This window comes from Heliangelus exortis, chromosome 15 (genome assembly GCF_036169615.1).
Source record: "Heliangelus exortis chromosome 15, bHelExo1.hap1, whole genome shotgun sequence".
In the NCBI taxonomy this organism is placed as follows: Eukaryota; Metazoa; Chordata; class Aves; order Apodiformes; family Trochilidae; genus Heliangelus; species Heliangelus exortis.
Genome location: NC_092436.1, coordinates 2,295,039 through 2,309,805, shown reverse-complemented (window position 1 = coordinate 2,309,805; position 14,767 = coordinate 2,295,039). Strand labels below are relative to the sequence as shown.

Sequence of the window (14,767 nt, the reverse complement as noted above, 5' to 3'; positions counted from 1 at the left end):
CAGGACAGATAACAGCAAGCATCTGGGCTGGCTGGGCAGGGACATTGTAGGAGATGTGGGGCACAGCGGGAGGCAGCCTGGCCGCGATTAGAGCCTATCTGTGACAGCCAGCTGCCACGGGGTTTTTTTTTGGGGGGGAGGGAGTAGGGTGTTTTTGTTGTTTGAACTTTCCCAGACTTCCAATTCGCCAGCTGAACTTAACCACGGACTTAATGTTCTCCTTTAGAAAGTAGAAAGCTCATCAATAGCACCACTTTGAACCAAAACGCACGCAGAGATTGTGATCAAGCAAATCCGTGCTGCTTTCTGCCCCTCCCTTGATGTCATTGGACGTGTCTTGTGCAGAGAGCAAACCCCATCCCCCTGCTGCTGAGCCTGATTTGCAGTCTGAGAGCTTCTGCTCACTGATCACAAGCCAAATCACAACCCTTGCTCTTTGGCAACATCAGGAAAAGGGGATTTAGGATTTGCAGATATCTTTTCCACATACCACCTTCTGCCATTGTCTGATCCTCCAAACCAAGGAATTTTAATAGAAGCTAAAAAAGGAACATGTAAGGAAAATAAGGGCAGTATTGGGTTTTGGTTTTTTAGAGCAGTCAATGTGGTTCTCGGTGGAGTATGAGAGGGAGAGACTGAGGAAGAGAGAGGTAAATGTGCTAATGGTACAATTAAAGGCCACATCGGGCATAGTTTGGAGGCTTCACACATCTGTATAGGTAAAAGAGATATATAAATAAAAATTTATAAGGACACCCTAATGAATGGTGGAGAGACAGCTTATCTGGTTGCTAATCCCAGGATGTTTGAGGAACCTCTGTTAGTGTCAAACTCTACTGTCTTGTCACCTGGCCTCTTTGGATGCTCTCTCAGCTGTCAGAAGTTCCACTGCAGCACATCTCACAGTCAGGAACAGCAGTTCAGGCTGGAAGGGATCACGAAGGCCTCTGGATCATAATCTGAATTTAGGTTCATCTTCTAGGTCGGGTTAGGCTGCTCACAGTCATCTTCAGGTGTGCTGTAACTAACGAGCTGCTGAGCATCCTACACCGGCTGTTGCTCATGGGTTTCCACTTGATGAGACCAACCTATTGTTTTAACAATTTGACATTAACCGTTTTTTCCGGGTCGTTTTTTAGTTAAAATGTCTTCTGCTGCCTCAGCAGCCGCTGGAGGTGCCGTTTAACTGTATTTACATGACAAATGACACCAGACAGAATCGGCCTTGACCAGCTCCCGGCTTGAAGTTCCCCTGACAGGGTGGCGACAACCCCCGGGGCTTGGGCTGTCTCTCCGTGAAACCTGGTAGAAAAACACCCAACGCGGGCTTTTTGTGACCACCCGGGGTTACTGGGTTACCGTTTCTAAGCACAGACGGTGACAGCCGGGCCCATTTGTTGTTCCATCAGGGCTCTGGGCCGGACCGGGACACCCGCGCCCGCCCCTGCAGCCCCTGAGGGGAGCGGCGACCGTTGGCCCGCGCGCGCCGCCCCCGCCCATTCCGCTCCTCTGGAGGCGCCTTCGCCGCCGCCTGAAAGACCCGACGGCCTCCGGTGCTTTCCGCCGCCCCGTTTCGGCCTCGCTTTCCCCCTGCCCACCCCGCGAAGGGAGGTGAGGATCGCTCGTGTTGGGTTTTTTCACCCTCCGCCGTTTGGTTTTACTCAGGCGTTCGCGGCCGGCAGCCCGGCAGTTGCGAGGCAGCGGGAGGCGGGTCCTCCCCCCCCTCCCCCCGCCATATAAAAGCCGCCGCCGCAGTTGGGCCCCAGCGCTGCCGCCGCCAGGTCCCGTCGGTACCGACCGGGTCGCCGCCGCTTCACGGTGAGGCCTGAACGCTCTGGGGGGGGGGGGGGGTGTCTTCTCGGAGCGGGGGGAGGTGCTGGAGGTAGCGGTAGGAGCCGAGCCGGGCTGGCTCCCGGGGGAGGTGGGCCCGGCCTGGCGCGGGAGGAGGGCGGCTGTGGCGGCGGAGCGACCCGGTGGGGGTCTGTGAGGGCCGCTGAGGTGCGAGGCCTTTTGGGGCAGCCCGGGGCTTAACGCCCTGTGGGTTCTCTGATGGGGAAGGGGGGTATGCGAGGTCTGGTAAATAAAGCAGCGGCCCCGCCCCCCCTCCTCCTCCTCCGGGCCTCAGAGCACCCCCACAGCTGGGCCCCCGCCTCCCCGGGCACCCCCGGTGTCCCTTGGTAGCGCCGGGAGCTCTGGAGCGGCAGCGCAGGTGGAGGGGCTCAGGGGTGAGGTGCAGGGAAATGGCTGCAGCGGTGACACGGAGAGGTGGCGGGCAAAGAGGAGGCATCCACCCGCGAAAGCTCTGGGGGGAGGCACGGAGGTGGCTCGGTCGCGCTGTTTTATGTGTCTGAGCTCGGCGTTTCAGCCTGAGCCATGCAAATCACTCTTGTAATTCAGGTTTGCCTTTTGAGTGGCTCCCAAACCTGTTTTGTTGCAACAGAGCTGTGCTAAACACACCTTTTGGGACTGGGCTGCTTAGTCACCTGGTGGTGTTGTTATCCGAGCTCTGTTTTCAGAGCCGTATGCAGCTGCTAAAGATGGCTTATTTTTATTTTTTTTTTCTTCCAGGAGCCTGATAAACGTAACAAAATTCGGTTGCAATCCCGTTGTCAGTGATTAGGCAGTAGATTAAGCTCATCTTACCTGATTCAGCCTCTCCAACTAGAACCTGCAGATGTTGATCAAAGTGGGTTTGGGTAAAACAAGGGTCTGGATGCAAATGTTCCCTGCAGGGATGTGTTCAGGAAGCATCCCTGGCTCCCTTGTGCAGCATTATGTAATGCTAGACACAAGCAGGGGAAGGCTGATGATGAAGCAGGGTTTGTTCTTGGATGTTCTCAGGCACTCACTGCAAAAACAGATGCATTAAATCTCAAATTTGCCTCTAGATGTTGGGATTTTTTTGGTTTTTTTTTTGGTTTTTTTTCCAGAGCATCGTTCAAACTGCCAGCTCAGAAGTGGGTTTTAATCCACACCCACCAAAACAAAATTCATATATATTTATAACTTTGGAAGAATTGTGACTGTGACCCTGCAGGACACACATCTTAATTAGAAGCATTGCTGTCATATAGAGTTACATTGCTGTGTAAACATTAACTAGCTACTCACTCTGCCAAATGGAAATTAAAGCAATGAGGATTCCAGGCTGGTGTGAGCTGCTTAATAAGGTGCCCTGTGCCCTGGCTGGTCTCCACGGAGACAGGGCTGTCAGGCTCAGCCCTCCTGATGAGCTCCAGGAGACATTTGGAAAAGGACAATGTAAAGTTGGCTGAGAGTGTCCCAGCTAATTCAATTTTGGTGGTTCAAGTGCTGCTGTAAGGAGCCAGCATGCCTGGCTCTTAGGCTTAGGTGGGGGGGGGGAAATGTTTGAAAATGAATTGAAATTAATTTGAAACTCTTCCTAAAGCTTCTCTTCACAGTGCTTGGTTACAAGTACATGTTCCAGAGGTATTTAAGTAGGTAACTTGGGGAAAAAAATGAAGCAGTTGCAATGGTCTGCTCTGAGAAAATATTTTGAGTGGTAAAGGAACTTAGAATAACAAATTCTTCTAGTTCCTTGGGAACTGAGTGATAAAAGGTGTGTGGTGTGTTTGTCATGGCCTTCAAGTCAGTTGGTTCATGTGCAGTGATGCCCAAACACCCTCTGTGTACACACTTCCAGGCTGGAGTTGTAACCTACTCACTGCTGTATCAAGTTACTCCCAGGTTTGAGCTGCTAACCAGGAGGATACATTATTGGCAAGTGGGATTATTTTTCTGCTAGTTCCATCTCTGAGGCCTGTGGCTCCTGTTGCAGGTCTTATCAGTTTGAAATAGTTTGAAATGTGTAATTATCTTACTATTTCCTAATACTAACAAAGTGCTGGTCTAACTTCCTACTTCCTAAGAGTAGTATTGGGTGCTGCAAGGCTGCCTTGTAGGTGTATTGCTTTTGAATTTCTTCAGAAAACCACACACTTTTCTGCAGGAAAGCCTTTGATCCAAAATACACTGACTGGGGCAGGGGAGGCTGGAGCAGACTCTGTCTAGAGGGTTCCTTCCAACCTGGGTTTTGTGATTCTGTTCCAGAAATTATAATTTGTCAGCTGCTTTTGAGATGTGGCTTAATTTGAGTAATCAAAGTGAGGAGCAGGGAGTTGTGTTTGTAGACAGTGTTTGGAAGTGGTGTTGGTAGTTAATTCAAAAGAAAGATACCTCTGGTACACTAAAAAATATAAGCACTAATAAATGCTATTTTATGCATGAAGAAAGAAAAGTTCTTACCTGTTTTTACCAATCCTTGTTTCTTAAGCATGAGGATAAATGAATTTAGGGCTGTTGATTGAAGAAGTGAATCTGAAAATATTTTCAGGTGTCTCTGGGCTCTGCTGTTGAGAAGAAACAACACAAATAGTATAGGGTAATGTTGGTCTTTGAGTCAGCTAAACTGGTAATATTTGCTGAATATTGTGTGGAAATAACTGCCCCTCTCTTGTAGATGCCTTCGATTAAACTGCAGAGTTCAGATGGAGAAATCTTTGAAGTGGATGTTGAAATTGCCAAGCAGTCTGTGACTATCAAGACCATGCTGGAAGGTAAGAGTGTGAAGCTGTGAGGGGCAGAGGGATTCAAATCAGAAAGGAACAGGAATTGTGACCAAAGGAGATGAACTGGTACTGTGCTGAAAAAGAGTTCCCAGGCCTGTGAAGCAACTTGGTGCTTTCTGTCAGAGCAGCTGGAACAATTGCTGGTGTAGATGGACTTTTGGGTGGCTGTGCTTTGACAAAAAGCTAAAAAGTTCAGACCTCTTGTTTGGAGCACTTACAAGAGGTTAGCAAATCAAAAGCACCCCCCTGCCTTGCCTACAGCCTGTCCAGTTCTGTAAAAGTTAAACGGCCAGAACATCCAATCATGTTAAAAATTTTTTTATTTAATCATATAAACCAATCTTGTGATGTAAATAGCTTTTAAATGAGGTGGGAGTTTGTAAACTGAGGCAGTGATGGAAGAGCTGAAGTGAAACCTGTATTGTAAGCTTATGGCTGCAGTTAAATTATTTGGGATAAATCCTGCCGATCTGCTGCTGACACAAATTTGAAACAAAAGAACTCGTGGTGGGGGAGGGGAAATCTGCCAGATGGCCAGGATAGAGAGAGCAGGCTGTGTCTAATCCCTCCAGTGCAAATCCTCATTGTTTACTGGTGGTTTTCTCCAGTTTTTGGGTGCATTCATGAATTGGAAAAAAGAAAGTCTTTCTGTGGGTGTAGTTCAAATGATATTGTTGTGTAGAAATCTTTGGTTGTGACACCTGATGGATAACAATTGAAAAAAAGGTTGAAATACTCCAACCATTGGACACTTTTGTTCTGTTAATAAGCTGCTGTTGGACATGACACACAACATGACCTGGAGACAGTGATAGTTGGAATATATTAGGGAGCACAATTCTTCTGTTTCCTCATTCAGAAACTGTGTCACTGAGGGTGTTCAATGCCACACAGGTGCTGGGGAGAGGGAGGTTACCCATAGTTAAGGCACCACATAGGAGCCTCTTACCTGGTGAGAAGCAGTCTCCTGGCACAGGTGAAACCTGTTTGCAGTACAGCTGGGTCAGCCTCAGGTGATAAACTCTGTGTGTGTGGGGTGCTGCAGGTGGAAGATGGAAGGCAGGGTCATGTCCAGCAGCAGGAGACTTCTGATAAAGTAACATTTTCTGATAAGAGATGAAACTGCTGCTTGGGAGGTGGCTGGGGGCAAAGTGAGCAGAGCTGACTGAATGTCAGGTGCTGCTTCAGTTATTTCCTCATACCAGCAGTTCTGGACTGGTGATGTCTTCCTCTGCTGCCATGTTCAAAATAAGCATTTGAGGTTTCCATTAACTGGTGACATACATAGTATCCTTTAATGTCAATATTTTAGCTTCTGAATGGATGAAGTTATTCCAGACCAAAAGTAGTTCTAATTAATATCCCACTAATGATTATAGCAGTTGACTTGCCTCAGTACAGAAGTGCAAAACACTCTCTACTTAGCACAGCAGATCTGAAGTTGGTGTAACCTAGTTTGATAACAAGACTTTCCAAAAGCTTCTGTCTCCACCAGTTAGAGGTCCTTTGCTACCAATCCATTCAGCCTCAGTGGTGTTAAAATAGTGGAGAAATGGTGAAGCAGCCCAGTTCAGAGAAGAGTAAAGGATTTTGTCTGCCAATTGCTTTGTCATCTTTCAATTTTTAGATTTGGGAATGGATGATGAAGGTGATGATGACCCAGTCCCTCTTCCAAATGTTAATGCAGCTATCTTAAAAAAGGTAAGATGCTGAAGGGGCAGTGTTGAATGGCAGTAATGAGCTGTGGAGTTCATGTTGGAGTTGGATATTAAAAGCTATTAAAAATACTTTTCATGTGCTGGCTGCAAGCTTAACCAATCTGAAGTGCATGAGCACTTAGGGCACGTAGGGGTATCTGAGACCCTGGGCAGGCAGATCAAGGCCAGGCAGACTTCCTGGGGTGCTGAAGCAGGGGACATCTGTGCACATGAGTATTTTCTGGTATTAAAGCACTGGTTTTAATTGGATTCTGTGAACAGAGGTCATGAGATCTAAATGTTAGGATTAAGGAACAAGCAGTGGTGAGAGGAACTGGCAGTTACTTGAGAGATACTCTGCACATTTGGTGGTACTAAATTAAATAACCCTGATTGTTGTTAGGTCAGGTGAACAAAGCAAAAAAGTGTGATACTGTCTATGATGCTTTTTGCTCTGAAGTCTTGTGCTAAAATAAACACTGGATTGTTTGGGGGTAAATACAGGGTTAGGAATTATTTCCTAGTGGACATACACAGAAGTAACTTCAAACCTGGGAAGTCTCTTGGGCTGGAAAACACAACAGGATTTTACTTGCCGTAGCTTCCTACTCCTTTAATTGGGTGATCAGATGGTGCTGTTAAAAAAAAAAAGTTGGGAACATGAAACTTTTGCCAGGTGAACTTTGTACTGTGGCAAACACGTCCTGCTGGTAGCTATTACAACTTGACACTCTTTCCCTGTGTATTCTGCTTAATAAGAATTATGTTTCTGCAAACAGATTGAACAGTGCAAAATGAGGGTTAGGTTTCCTTTGTGTGCTCTTAGGTGTGTTAGCACAGGGTTGAATAACTTTATAACACCAGCAGCTGGCTTTTAAGATTGTGAGTAATTAGCTGCTGTCTCAGATGGGATTCTTGAAGGCTGCTGCAGTTCAGGAATGGGGGATTAGTTGTTCTGAAATTAAAACGTTGGCTAGTGGAGCATGTTCATACAGGATTTGAATATTAATCTAGAGAAATGTACAGTTCTAAGCTGAAGTTATGGTTGGGGCCTACTGGGAGAATCCCCTGGATAACACTTTAATATCCAAACCATAATTAGGTGATTCAGTGGTGCACCCATCACAAGGATGATCCACCTCCTCCTGAGGATGATGAGAACAAAGAAAAAAGAACAGATGACATCCCTGTGTGGGATCAGGAGTTTCTGAAAGTAGACCAAGGAACACTTTTTGAACTTATCCTGGTAAGTATGTTCAAGAGGTGTAAGGGCCCGTGGAGCCTTTGTGTACTTGACAAAGGTTTTGTGCTTCCTGAGGAACTTTTTCATGGGGGGATGTGGGGTGGACAAGTAATTCTGGCAACCTCTACAGGCTAAAATAGTTGAGGATGTTAGGATGCCTGATAGCCTCCTGCTGGGCATTCATCTGTACTTGCTCATTTATGAATTAAAGGGCTTTTCTGAATATGGGGCCCTGTCTGTACTGGGGCTTTTCTGTCTTAGTTGAGGGTTTCTTCCTAGAGATGGAGTTCTGGAGATGTGCATCCAAAGGAAATTCTAGCTTTGGCTTTGGAAATGTGGTCCTGTGGGCCAGCGTGGCTTCTCTTAGCCAGTTGACAGCATTTCAGCACTGAGTATCTCAAATGCTTGCAGGCTTCTGAAACCCTTTGGAAAAGGAGGAGCCAAGAGGTGTCTTTCAGGGTACAAATCACTTTCCTTCCTGTTTGACAAGCAAGTTTTTTGTTACTTCAAGGTTCTAGCTGGAGGTGTCTGGAAGTGGAGATGATCTATTTGCAGTTACAGTGTTCTACAATTCCAGTGTAAGCATAACTTTGGGAGGGCATCTACAGTGGCAAAACATTGATACAGAGTTTTTCAATTTGGAAACTTTTCTACAGGCTGCAAATTACTTGGACATCAAAGGTTTGCTTGATGTCACATGCAAGACAGTTGCAAACATGATCAAGGGGAAAACTCCAGAAGAAATTCGCAAAACATTCAATATTAAGAATGACTTCACCGAGGAGGAAGAAGCACAGGTACTTATCTGTGTAATTATAATTTAGCTGGTTTTATGCTTAATTCTTGTGTGGTGCTTCAGAATTCAGTGTGTGATGCAACTGATTAGTTAGCAGTAAATGTAAACTAATGCATCAGCTCCTTATAATTGGGTTGCTACTGGTGGAAAACTTTTTTTTCTATCTACAGCTCCTGCATGATAAATTATATTTGCTTCCAACTTTGTCCCTTCCAGCAGGCAGTAAACCCCAGAATTCACAGCAAGTTTCTAGAAGTTCAGGCAATATATTAATAGTGAAAAATGTTCTTTCAGGTACGTAAAGAGAACCAGTGGTGTGAAGAGAAATGAAGTATCGTGCCTGACACTCAACACTGTAAGGATTGTTCCAAATACTAGTTGCACTGCTCTGTTCATAATTGTTAATATTAGACAAATGCAGCAGCAAATGAAGTTGTGTTAGCAGGATACTGTTCCCTTTGCATGTGTAGTGGTTTTTTGAGTACAAATTTAAATCTTTTGAGTTTTTAGCGTAATTGGATGTCTTTTTACTTTTACTCTGCAACGAATAAAACTGAACTAAGTGTGGATTCTTTATGGGAAGTAGCACTTAAGGTTATCACTTCCATTTCACTTCTGAACTGTTTGAGTCCAGTTACAGTGCTAAGGATTGACTCCATTGTAAATAAACCCACCTCTGACTTCAAGAAGAACAAAATACTTGTATTTACAGGGTATTGATAGCTTCAGCAAGAAAGACTCGAATGTGTCTTGGGGAACTGGGTGAAGTAAAACAAATTTCTTTCAAAAAATATTGTAGGGGAAATTAGTGCTAATTAAAGCTATCTAACTTTCAAGATGGTTCTTGTCCTGCATTAAAAAAAAAACCCAACCATTTTTGACCACTTTCTTGTCCTGTTAGTCTTTCCTTCTAGACTAGTGAAAGATGTCATCTAAAGCTAACATCTGACAGTTCAAGTCAGATATTTCAACCATGTCTTGAAGACCTGCCTCTAGCTGGTAGCAAGAGTGTTTTGCTTTATGCACAGGCTGGGTGTGTGTTTTTATACATGCTACTGCTCAGAGTGGAATCCAGATTTGACCAAAAATGACTGACATTACCAAAGTTAATATTTTTGACCTGTGCATGCCATTAGTGGCTTGTTTTTAGGCAATTTTAATCAACCCTTGTGCTGTAGCTCTTTAAAACATGGTTTCGTGTGTCCACAGGAAATCTCATGCCTCTGTATGTGATATTTCAGCTTGTAGAGACTTAATTATTGCATACAAAGCTAATGCAATTTCAAGCTTAACTTTGGACAAAGCCACTTGCAACTAGTTAAAAAGTAACTGGTTTTCTGATTTTTATTTTAATTTGTTTTTGTTTTGTTTTGTTACAGTTCCCTTATAGGGAGTAGGGGATGGTGGTGTGGTAGATCTTTGAGGTGTGCTCTTAGCTTGTATTGCATTCCATTCTCTGTATAAACCTTAGAGTAGAATGAACCTTAATAAACATACTTATCTCACTTTAAATATCAGTGTTTCAATTCTGAATTAATAAAGGGCTTTTAAACTTTTGTTTGCAAATGGTTCTAGTTATTTGAAACTAGATCTTGCTGTCACTACTCAGTGTACCACCAGTAGCCCTGAGCCAGTGGGGTAATTGAAATAAGATAGATGTAAGGATTTTGTGAAATGATTAATCAAGTCACTAGTTGGGCACAGTGGGTAACCAAGTCAGGAGTTAACTAGCAAGTAAGCCAGGTGGATGTATTTTTTTATGGTTTACCAGCTTTTTAGGTTATCTGTGCTGCAATGATGAATGAAAGCACAGACAGAGCATTGATGCCTGGCTCTAAAGCAGCACTCAGACCCATGCTTTGGGTGCAGCTGCTGCTCACATCTGTTTGTTCCTGAGGCTGCTGGGCACGTTGTGATACTGCAGGCAATACACCTCAGTTTAAAAGTGCTGCTGGAGAAAACCTGGTGGCAATTCTTTCTGTGCCTGGATTTGTAGTTGAATATTCGTCTGCTCCTGGATTGTTACAGTGAATCAGTGTGTGAAGTTAATGTTCCAGAATGCACTAATTCACCCCGGGAATGCCGTGTTGCTAATGAAAAGCCTGTGCTGGAGTTGTGTTCAGTGGAAGGAGCCTCTAAATTCCTTCAGGTGCTTGTGACTGGACTGGGATCTGTGTGTGAGCAGCCCCAGCCTCACACCTTGCCTCGTGCTGCTGTACCAGGAGGAAGAGACACAGACACTGCTTTGTCTTCCTCATTACCTTGTTTTTTCTTTGCCATACTTGGGTAAAACACAGCTGTGCCCCTGTGGGCAGACCTGCTAATTAATAATTGCAGCTTGTCTAAAACAGAACCCTTGGTGGAGTTGCTGCTGGAGCTCCAGGGTCCTGCTGGGGTGGTGGTGATGCTGGTGCAGTGGCTGAAGTGCTTCAGTGTGGGAGCAAGGGAGGCAAAGCAGCAGGAGTGACTGTAATGTGATTTTTTTTTTTTTTTTCCCCTCAGTCTTGGTTTACTCTTTCAGTCTTACCCACTGAAGACTAATGGAAATTATTCTAAAAACTATTTATACATACCAGTGCTGAAGAAAGGAGAAAAAAAAAAATCCTTGGATCCTTAGAAATAGTTATTTGACAGTTTGATAGGATTATAACTTCCAGTGGCCTATTCTGAATAGCCAGTCTGGCAGTTACTTTATTTATAAAGCTATAAACATATTTTGAACATAAAAGCCAAAAAATACAAACTCAATGAAGTAAAAAATTACAACAAGTGATGGATAGTCATTGGACAAATGAAAGTACAGCTGCAAAATATTTATCCCTGCTACATACATACAGTGGTTTTACTTGGCTTAATGAAGTGGCACTTCCATGACTTCTACATTCAAACTGATTTCAGGAATTCAAATCTGCTATTTTCAGGAAGAGTTGAAATTGCTGTAAAAGAACTAAAAAACAAAAAAATAATTCTTGTTGCAATAAAAACTTTAGGGCAAAGTTTTCCTTCTATTAAAAAAGTATTGACACAAAATAGTAACACTTCATACAGCATTTCTAAAGACACTTTTTCTTTTTTTTTTTTGGTATTAATAAAAGTAACTTTGTTTTGGCATTAGTTAATCAGCTGTGGGGCATGTAACGTGCACTGTTTTGTCTTGGGAATGGGTAGATAAAAAGTCTATCTTGTGTGTTTTGGGGGGAAAAAAAAAAAAGCAGTTGAAATTTTCTCTGTTCCACCACTCTAAACTGGTCAGTTCCCCAGTGTAAACTGACTGGGAGGTTGTACAGGGTGGGTGTTTGGAGCTGATACTGTGGTAGCTGGAAGCAGAGGGTGAGGTCTGGCCCTAAACCTGTGTGTGCTGAACACCACTGGTGGAACTGCTCCAGCTCCATGGTTGTGGAGACTCCTGGGTTGTATCCCAGGTGGAAGCTCCTGGAGAGGGGCAGGAGGCTTCCTAAGGAGATTTTGCAGAACTTGGATGGACTAAAGGTGAGAGAGAGGAGGCTGGGATACAGATGGGCCCTGAACCATGGCAGTACCACAGTGGGGACAAAGTGGCCTTGAAATCAAGTGGGTGACAGTCCTGATGAGCTCTGGAATGAGTGAGTGCTCTGGGGGTGCTGGCACTGCCTGATCTTCAGCTGGGATTTATGGTTCAGAACTGCTCAGGACTTTCCCCTAGAATTATTTAGACACATCTGCTTGTTCTTTTCTATTTGCCTTTGCTGTGAAGTTCCCTGCTTCATCCAGCCCTAAAACATGGGTCAGGTGTTGGGTTCTGCCAAGTGATTGTCACCTGTGGCATTTACAGCAGCTGACACTTCTCCAGCACCTCAGAGGGTCTCAGCATGAGAAATCTGAGACAAAGCTGTTATTTGCAAGCAATTTTTATTTGTTTTTTTTTAATTAAGTAATAAAGAGACTGTGTCAGAGCAGGGAAGAGTCTGCTGAGTTCCTCTGCTCAGGACCAGAGAATGCTGTTGTCTCTTCTTGATAAAGTAATTTAAAATTGCATTTTAATTGCATTCTGCAATTAATTTAAGATTGCATTTTGGTCTAGTGCTGTATCATTAACCCTCTGAGTGCAGCAAGTACGTGGCTAAGTGTACAGCTGGCAGTCAGTTCAGGTAGTGCTCCTTCTCTAAGGATTAAAATGTTTTTTTCAGACTTTAAAATGATTTTTTTCAGACTTCAGGTTTGTGCACGCAGCTTGCTTTCAGTGCTTCTGAAGTTACATTTATACAGGAGAGGAATAAAGCAGTTAAGTTTGGGTCTTCTAAACTAAAACTGGAATTAAAAAAACCTACACTACTATAAGCAAAAGTACCTAAATAAAGGGAATAAACCCAAAGCTGCTCTACAGACTAATTTTTTTTTTTTTTAATTTTCAATCTCAGAGGCATAAACTTGCTTAAAAAGTTTAGTCCCATGTAAAAAATTAGGGTTTGTGTTTTTGCATTAAGAAAAAAAATATAAAAATATTTTGTACATTTTAAAGGTCATCTTAAATTTCTTGCAGTTCTATAATAATATTACTACATAATTTGTATTCAGTACTCTAAAGCCTATTCTGTAAAGTAGAAAAAATAGACACCCCCCCTCTCCCTCTGTGTGGTGTTAGTTTTTCTCTTCAGCAGTGTAGGATCTGTTAGAAGCAGAAAAAAATCAGTGCTGAACTAGGTTGTGTTCTCTGTGAGAAGTCTGTGACCTGAAGTAAATCAAGAACTTGGCTTAATTTGGGATTTACATCAGTTCAGGGAGATCACAACCTGTCCAGAGTGGTTGCTAGTTTATCAAGTTCAAAATATAAATAAAAATACCAGGAACTGGTAAATGCTTTGAAGCTGGAGAGAATACAAAAACATTTGGCATCATCATGGAGGTGGAGGGAAGATCTTTTAGAAAAAGCCAGAATAAGTTGTTTTAACACCAAATGATGAACAAAAGGGTTCTGATCTTGCTGAGGGGACATACCCAGGGATGATGCCTGAAGCACAGAGCAGGTTTGTGTCCTGCTCCTGCCAGCCTGCCCTGGCCCTGCACAGAGCTGGCAAAGTTGGGACAGCCTGGGATCAGTCTGCTGGGGAGATCTCTGCCCATGGACAATTTCTAACAGCAAGGGAAATCCTACACTGAGGAATTGACCTTTCAGCAGCCAGTCCAAGCTCCTTTCACTGTCCAGTGAGTGCTCCCTTCTCCTCTGCCATGCTGTACACTGGGAATGGCTCCTGTCTGCACAGTCCTGTTACCTGTGAACAACAGCTTCCTGTTCTCAAACAAGTTGGGAAAAAAATCACCTCAGTTTAAATATTTCATTTCTCTCACCCAGTTAGATCAGAAAGCTAAAGCTGCTATATTTAATTATCACACAATAAGGGCTTTTTTTTTCTTTAAAAAAAACAAGGTTCCTATTCCAGCTTTTCCAGCTCCATGGTGTAATGGCTACGTGGGATCTGCAGGTGAATGACTGTGCTTTAAAAGCAGCTGGGAGGGCAGGGAGGGGAAGCCAGTGTTGGGCACCTACCATCTACTGCAGCAAGCTGGGGAGTTCATCTCTGCTGTCTGCCAGACTTGAAGAGAATGCAGTAAAAAACCAAAAACAAACCCCAAAAAACCCCAAACAAAAAAAAGCAGCACAGGGCAGGGACAAAAGGCTTGTTTACTCATCAGCACTTTAAGTTTTGGCAATTAATTTTTTTTTTTTTTTTTTTTTTTTTTACTTTTTGTTCTGTTTTGAAATTGTTTTTCTATCTTTAACCCCCACCCTCCCTTTAAAAAAAAAACCCAAACAAACCCCCCAAAAAATCAACCCCAAATAAGTTTTCCAGCATCTTTATGCCATCCTGTTGCCTAACTTTGCACGTTTTACAGCGAGATGGGGAATTTTGGGCAGGGCCTTTGGTCCTGTTCACCGGGCAGCGAAACCAGTTGGGAGAGAGAGAGAGAGAGAGAGAGCCAAGTGCCCAGTGTCCCGGCCACCGCGGTGGTGAAGCTGGGACTATGTCCCCGAGGAGGCCAGGCTGTACGCTGGGGACTCTGTGGGCGCAGGAGAGGAGCGGGTGGTCAGTCTGGAGGAGGAGCAGGTGGCGGTTTGGAGGTGAGCGGAGACGGGGAAGGGGTCGGGCGGTTCTCTGTGTGCGGAGTCAGCGGGGGCTGCGAGCTTGTCTGAAGGAAAAGCAGAGGAGATGCATTGGAGTGCGTCCAGAGGAGAGGGAGGGGAGTCTATAGCACTTCCATCGGAAGAAACTGGGCTGGCACAGCGTCCTTCTCCTTGTAAGTACCGAATGCACTTCTTTTTCCTCCTAAGAACAGTGGAGAGAGTTACCTGTGAATAAAGGCTGAGCATCACCGTCACACAGCGCTCGGCGAAAACTCAGGGCTGCGCAGCCCGGGTCACCGCCACCCTCGGCCGGACGCTGCCTTCAACCCGGCCGGGGTTCGG

At 44.5% G+C, this 14,767-nt stretch overlaps 2 protein-coding genes across 11 annotated transcripts in view; one reads left to right on the top strand and one right to left on the bottom strand.

The window, feature by feature from the left end:
- The first annotated feature begins 1,057 nt into the window (after nucleotides 1–1,057).
- Nucleotides 1,058–9,881, top strand: SKP1 (S-phase kinase associated protein 1). Of its 4 annotated transcripts, none has more exons than XM_071759312.1 (6): nucleotides 1,058–1,611; nucleotides 4,481–4,577; nucleotides 6,217–6,290; nucleotides 7,389–7,532; nucleotides 8,186–8,326; nucleotides 8,620–9,881. In XM_071759312.1, the coding sequence occupies exons 2-6, from the start codon at nucleotides 4,481–4,483 to the stop codon at nucleotides 8,653–8,655; spliced, it is 492 nt and encodes a 163-aa protein (XP_071615413.1). In that variant the 5' UTR covers nucleotides 1,058–1,611; the 3' UTR covers nucleotides 8,656–9,881. The 4 variants fall into 4 exon arrangements, with proteins under 4 accessions (XP_071615413.1, XP_071615411.1, XP_071615414.1 ...); XM_071759310.1 differs by lacking the exon at nucleotides 1,058–1,611 and adding an exon at nucleotides 1,678–1,818; XM_071759313.1 differs by lacking the exon at nucleotides 1,058–1,611 and adding an exon at nucleotides 1,855–1,873.
- Nucleotides 9,882–13,960: 4,079 nt separating this feature from the next.
- TCF7 (transcription factor 7) overlaps nucleotides 13,961–14,767 on the bottom strand; it is a 65,328-nt gene continuing 64,521 nt past the window's right edge. For 3 of the 7 annotated variants that reach the window (XM_071759303.1, XM_071759305.1, XM_071759304.1), the window contains one exon: nucleotides 13,961–14,627. In XM_071759303.1, the coding sequence (XP_071615404.1) occupies nucleotides 14,548–14,627 (80 nt within the window). In that variant the 3' untranslated portion in view covers nucleotides 13,961–14,547. The remainder of the gene's footprint in view (nucleotides 14,628–14,767) is intronic. The other 4 variants (XM_071759299.1, XM_071759300.1, XM_071759301.1 and 1 more) reach the window with 3 other exon arrangements.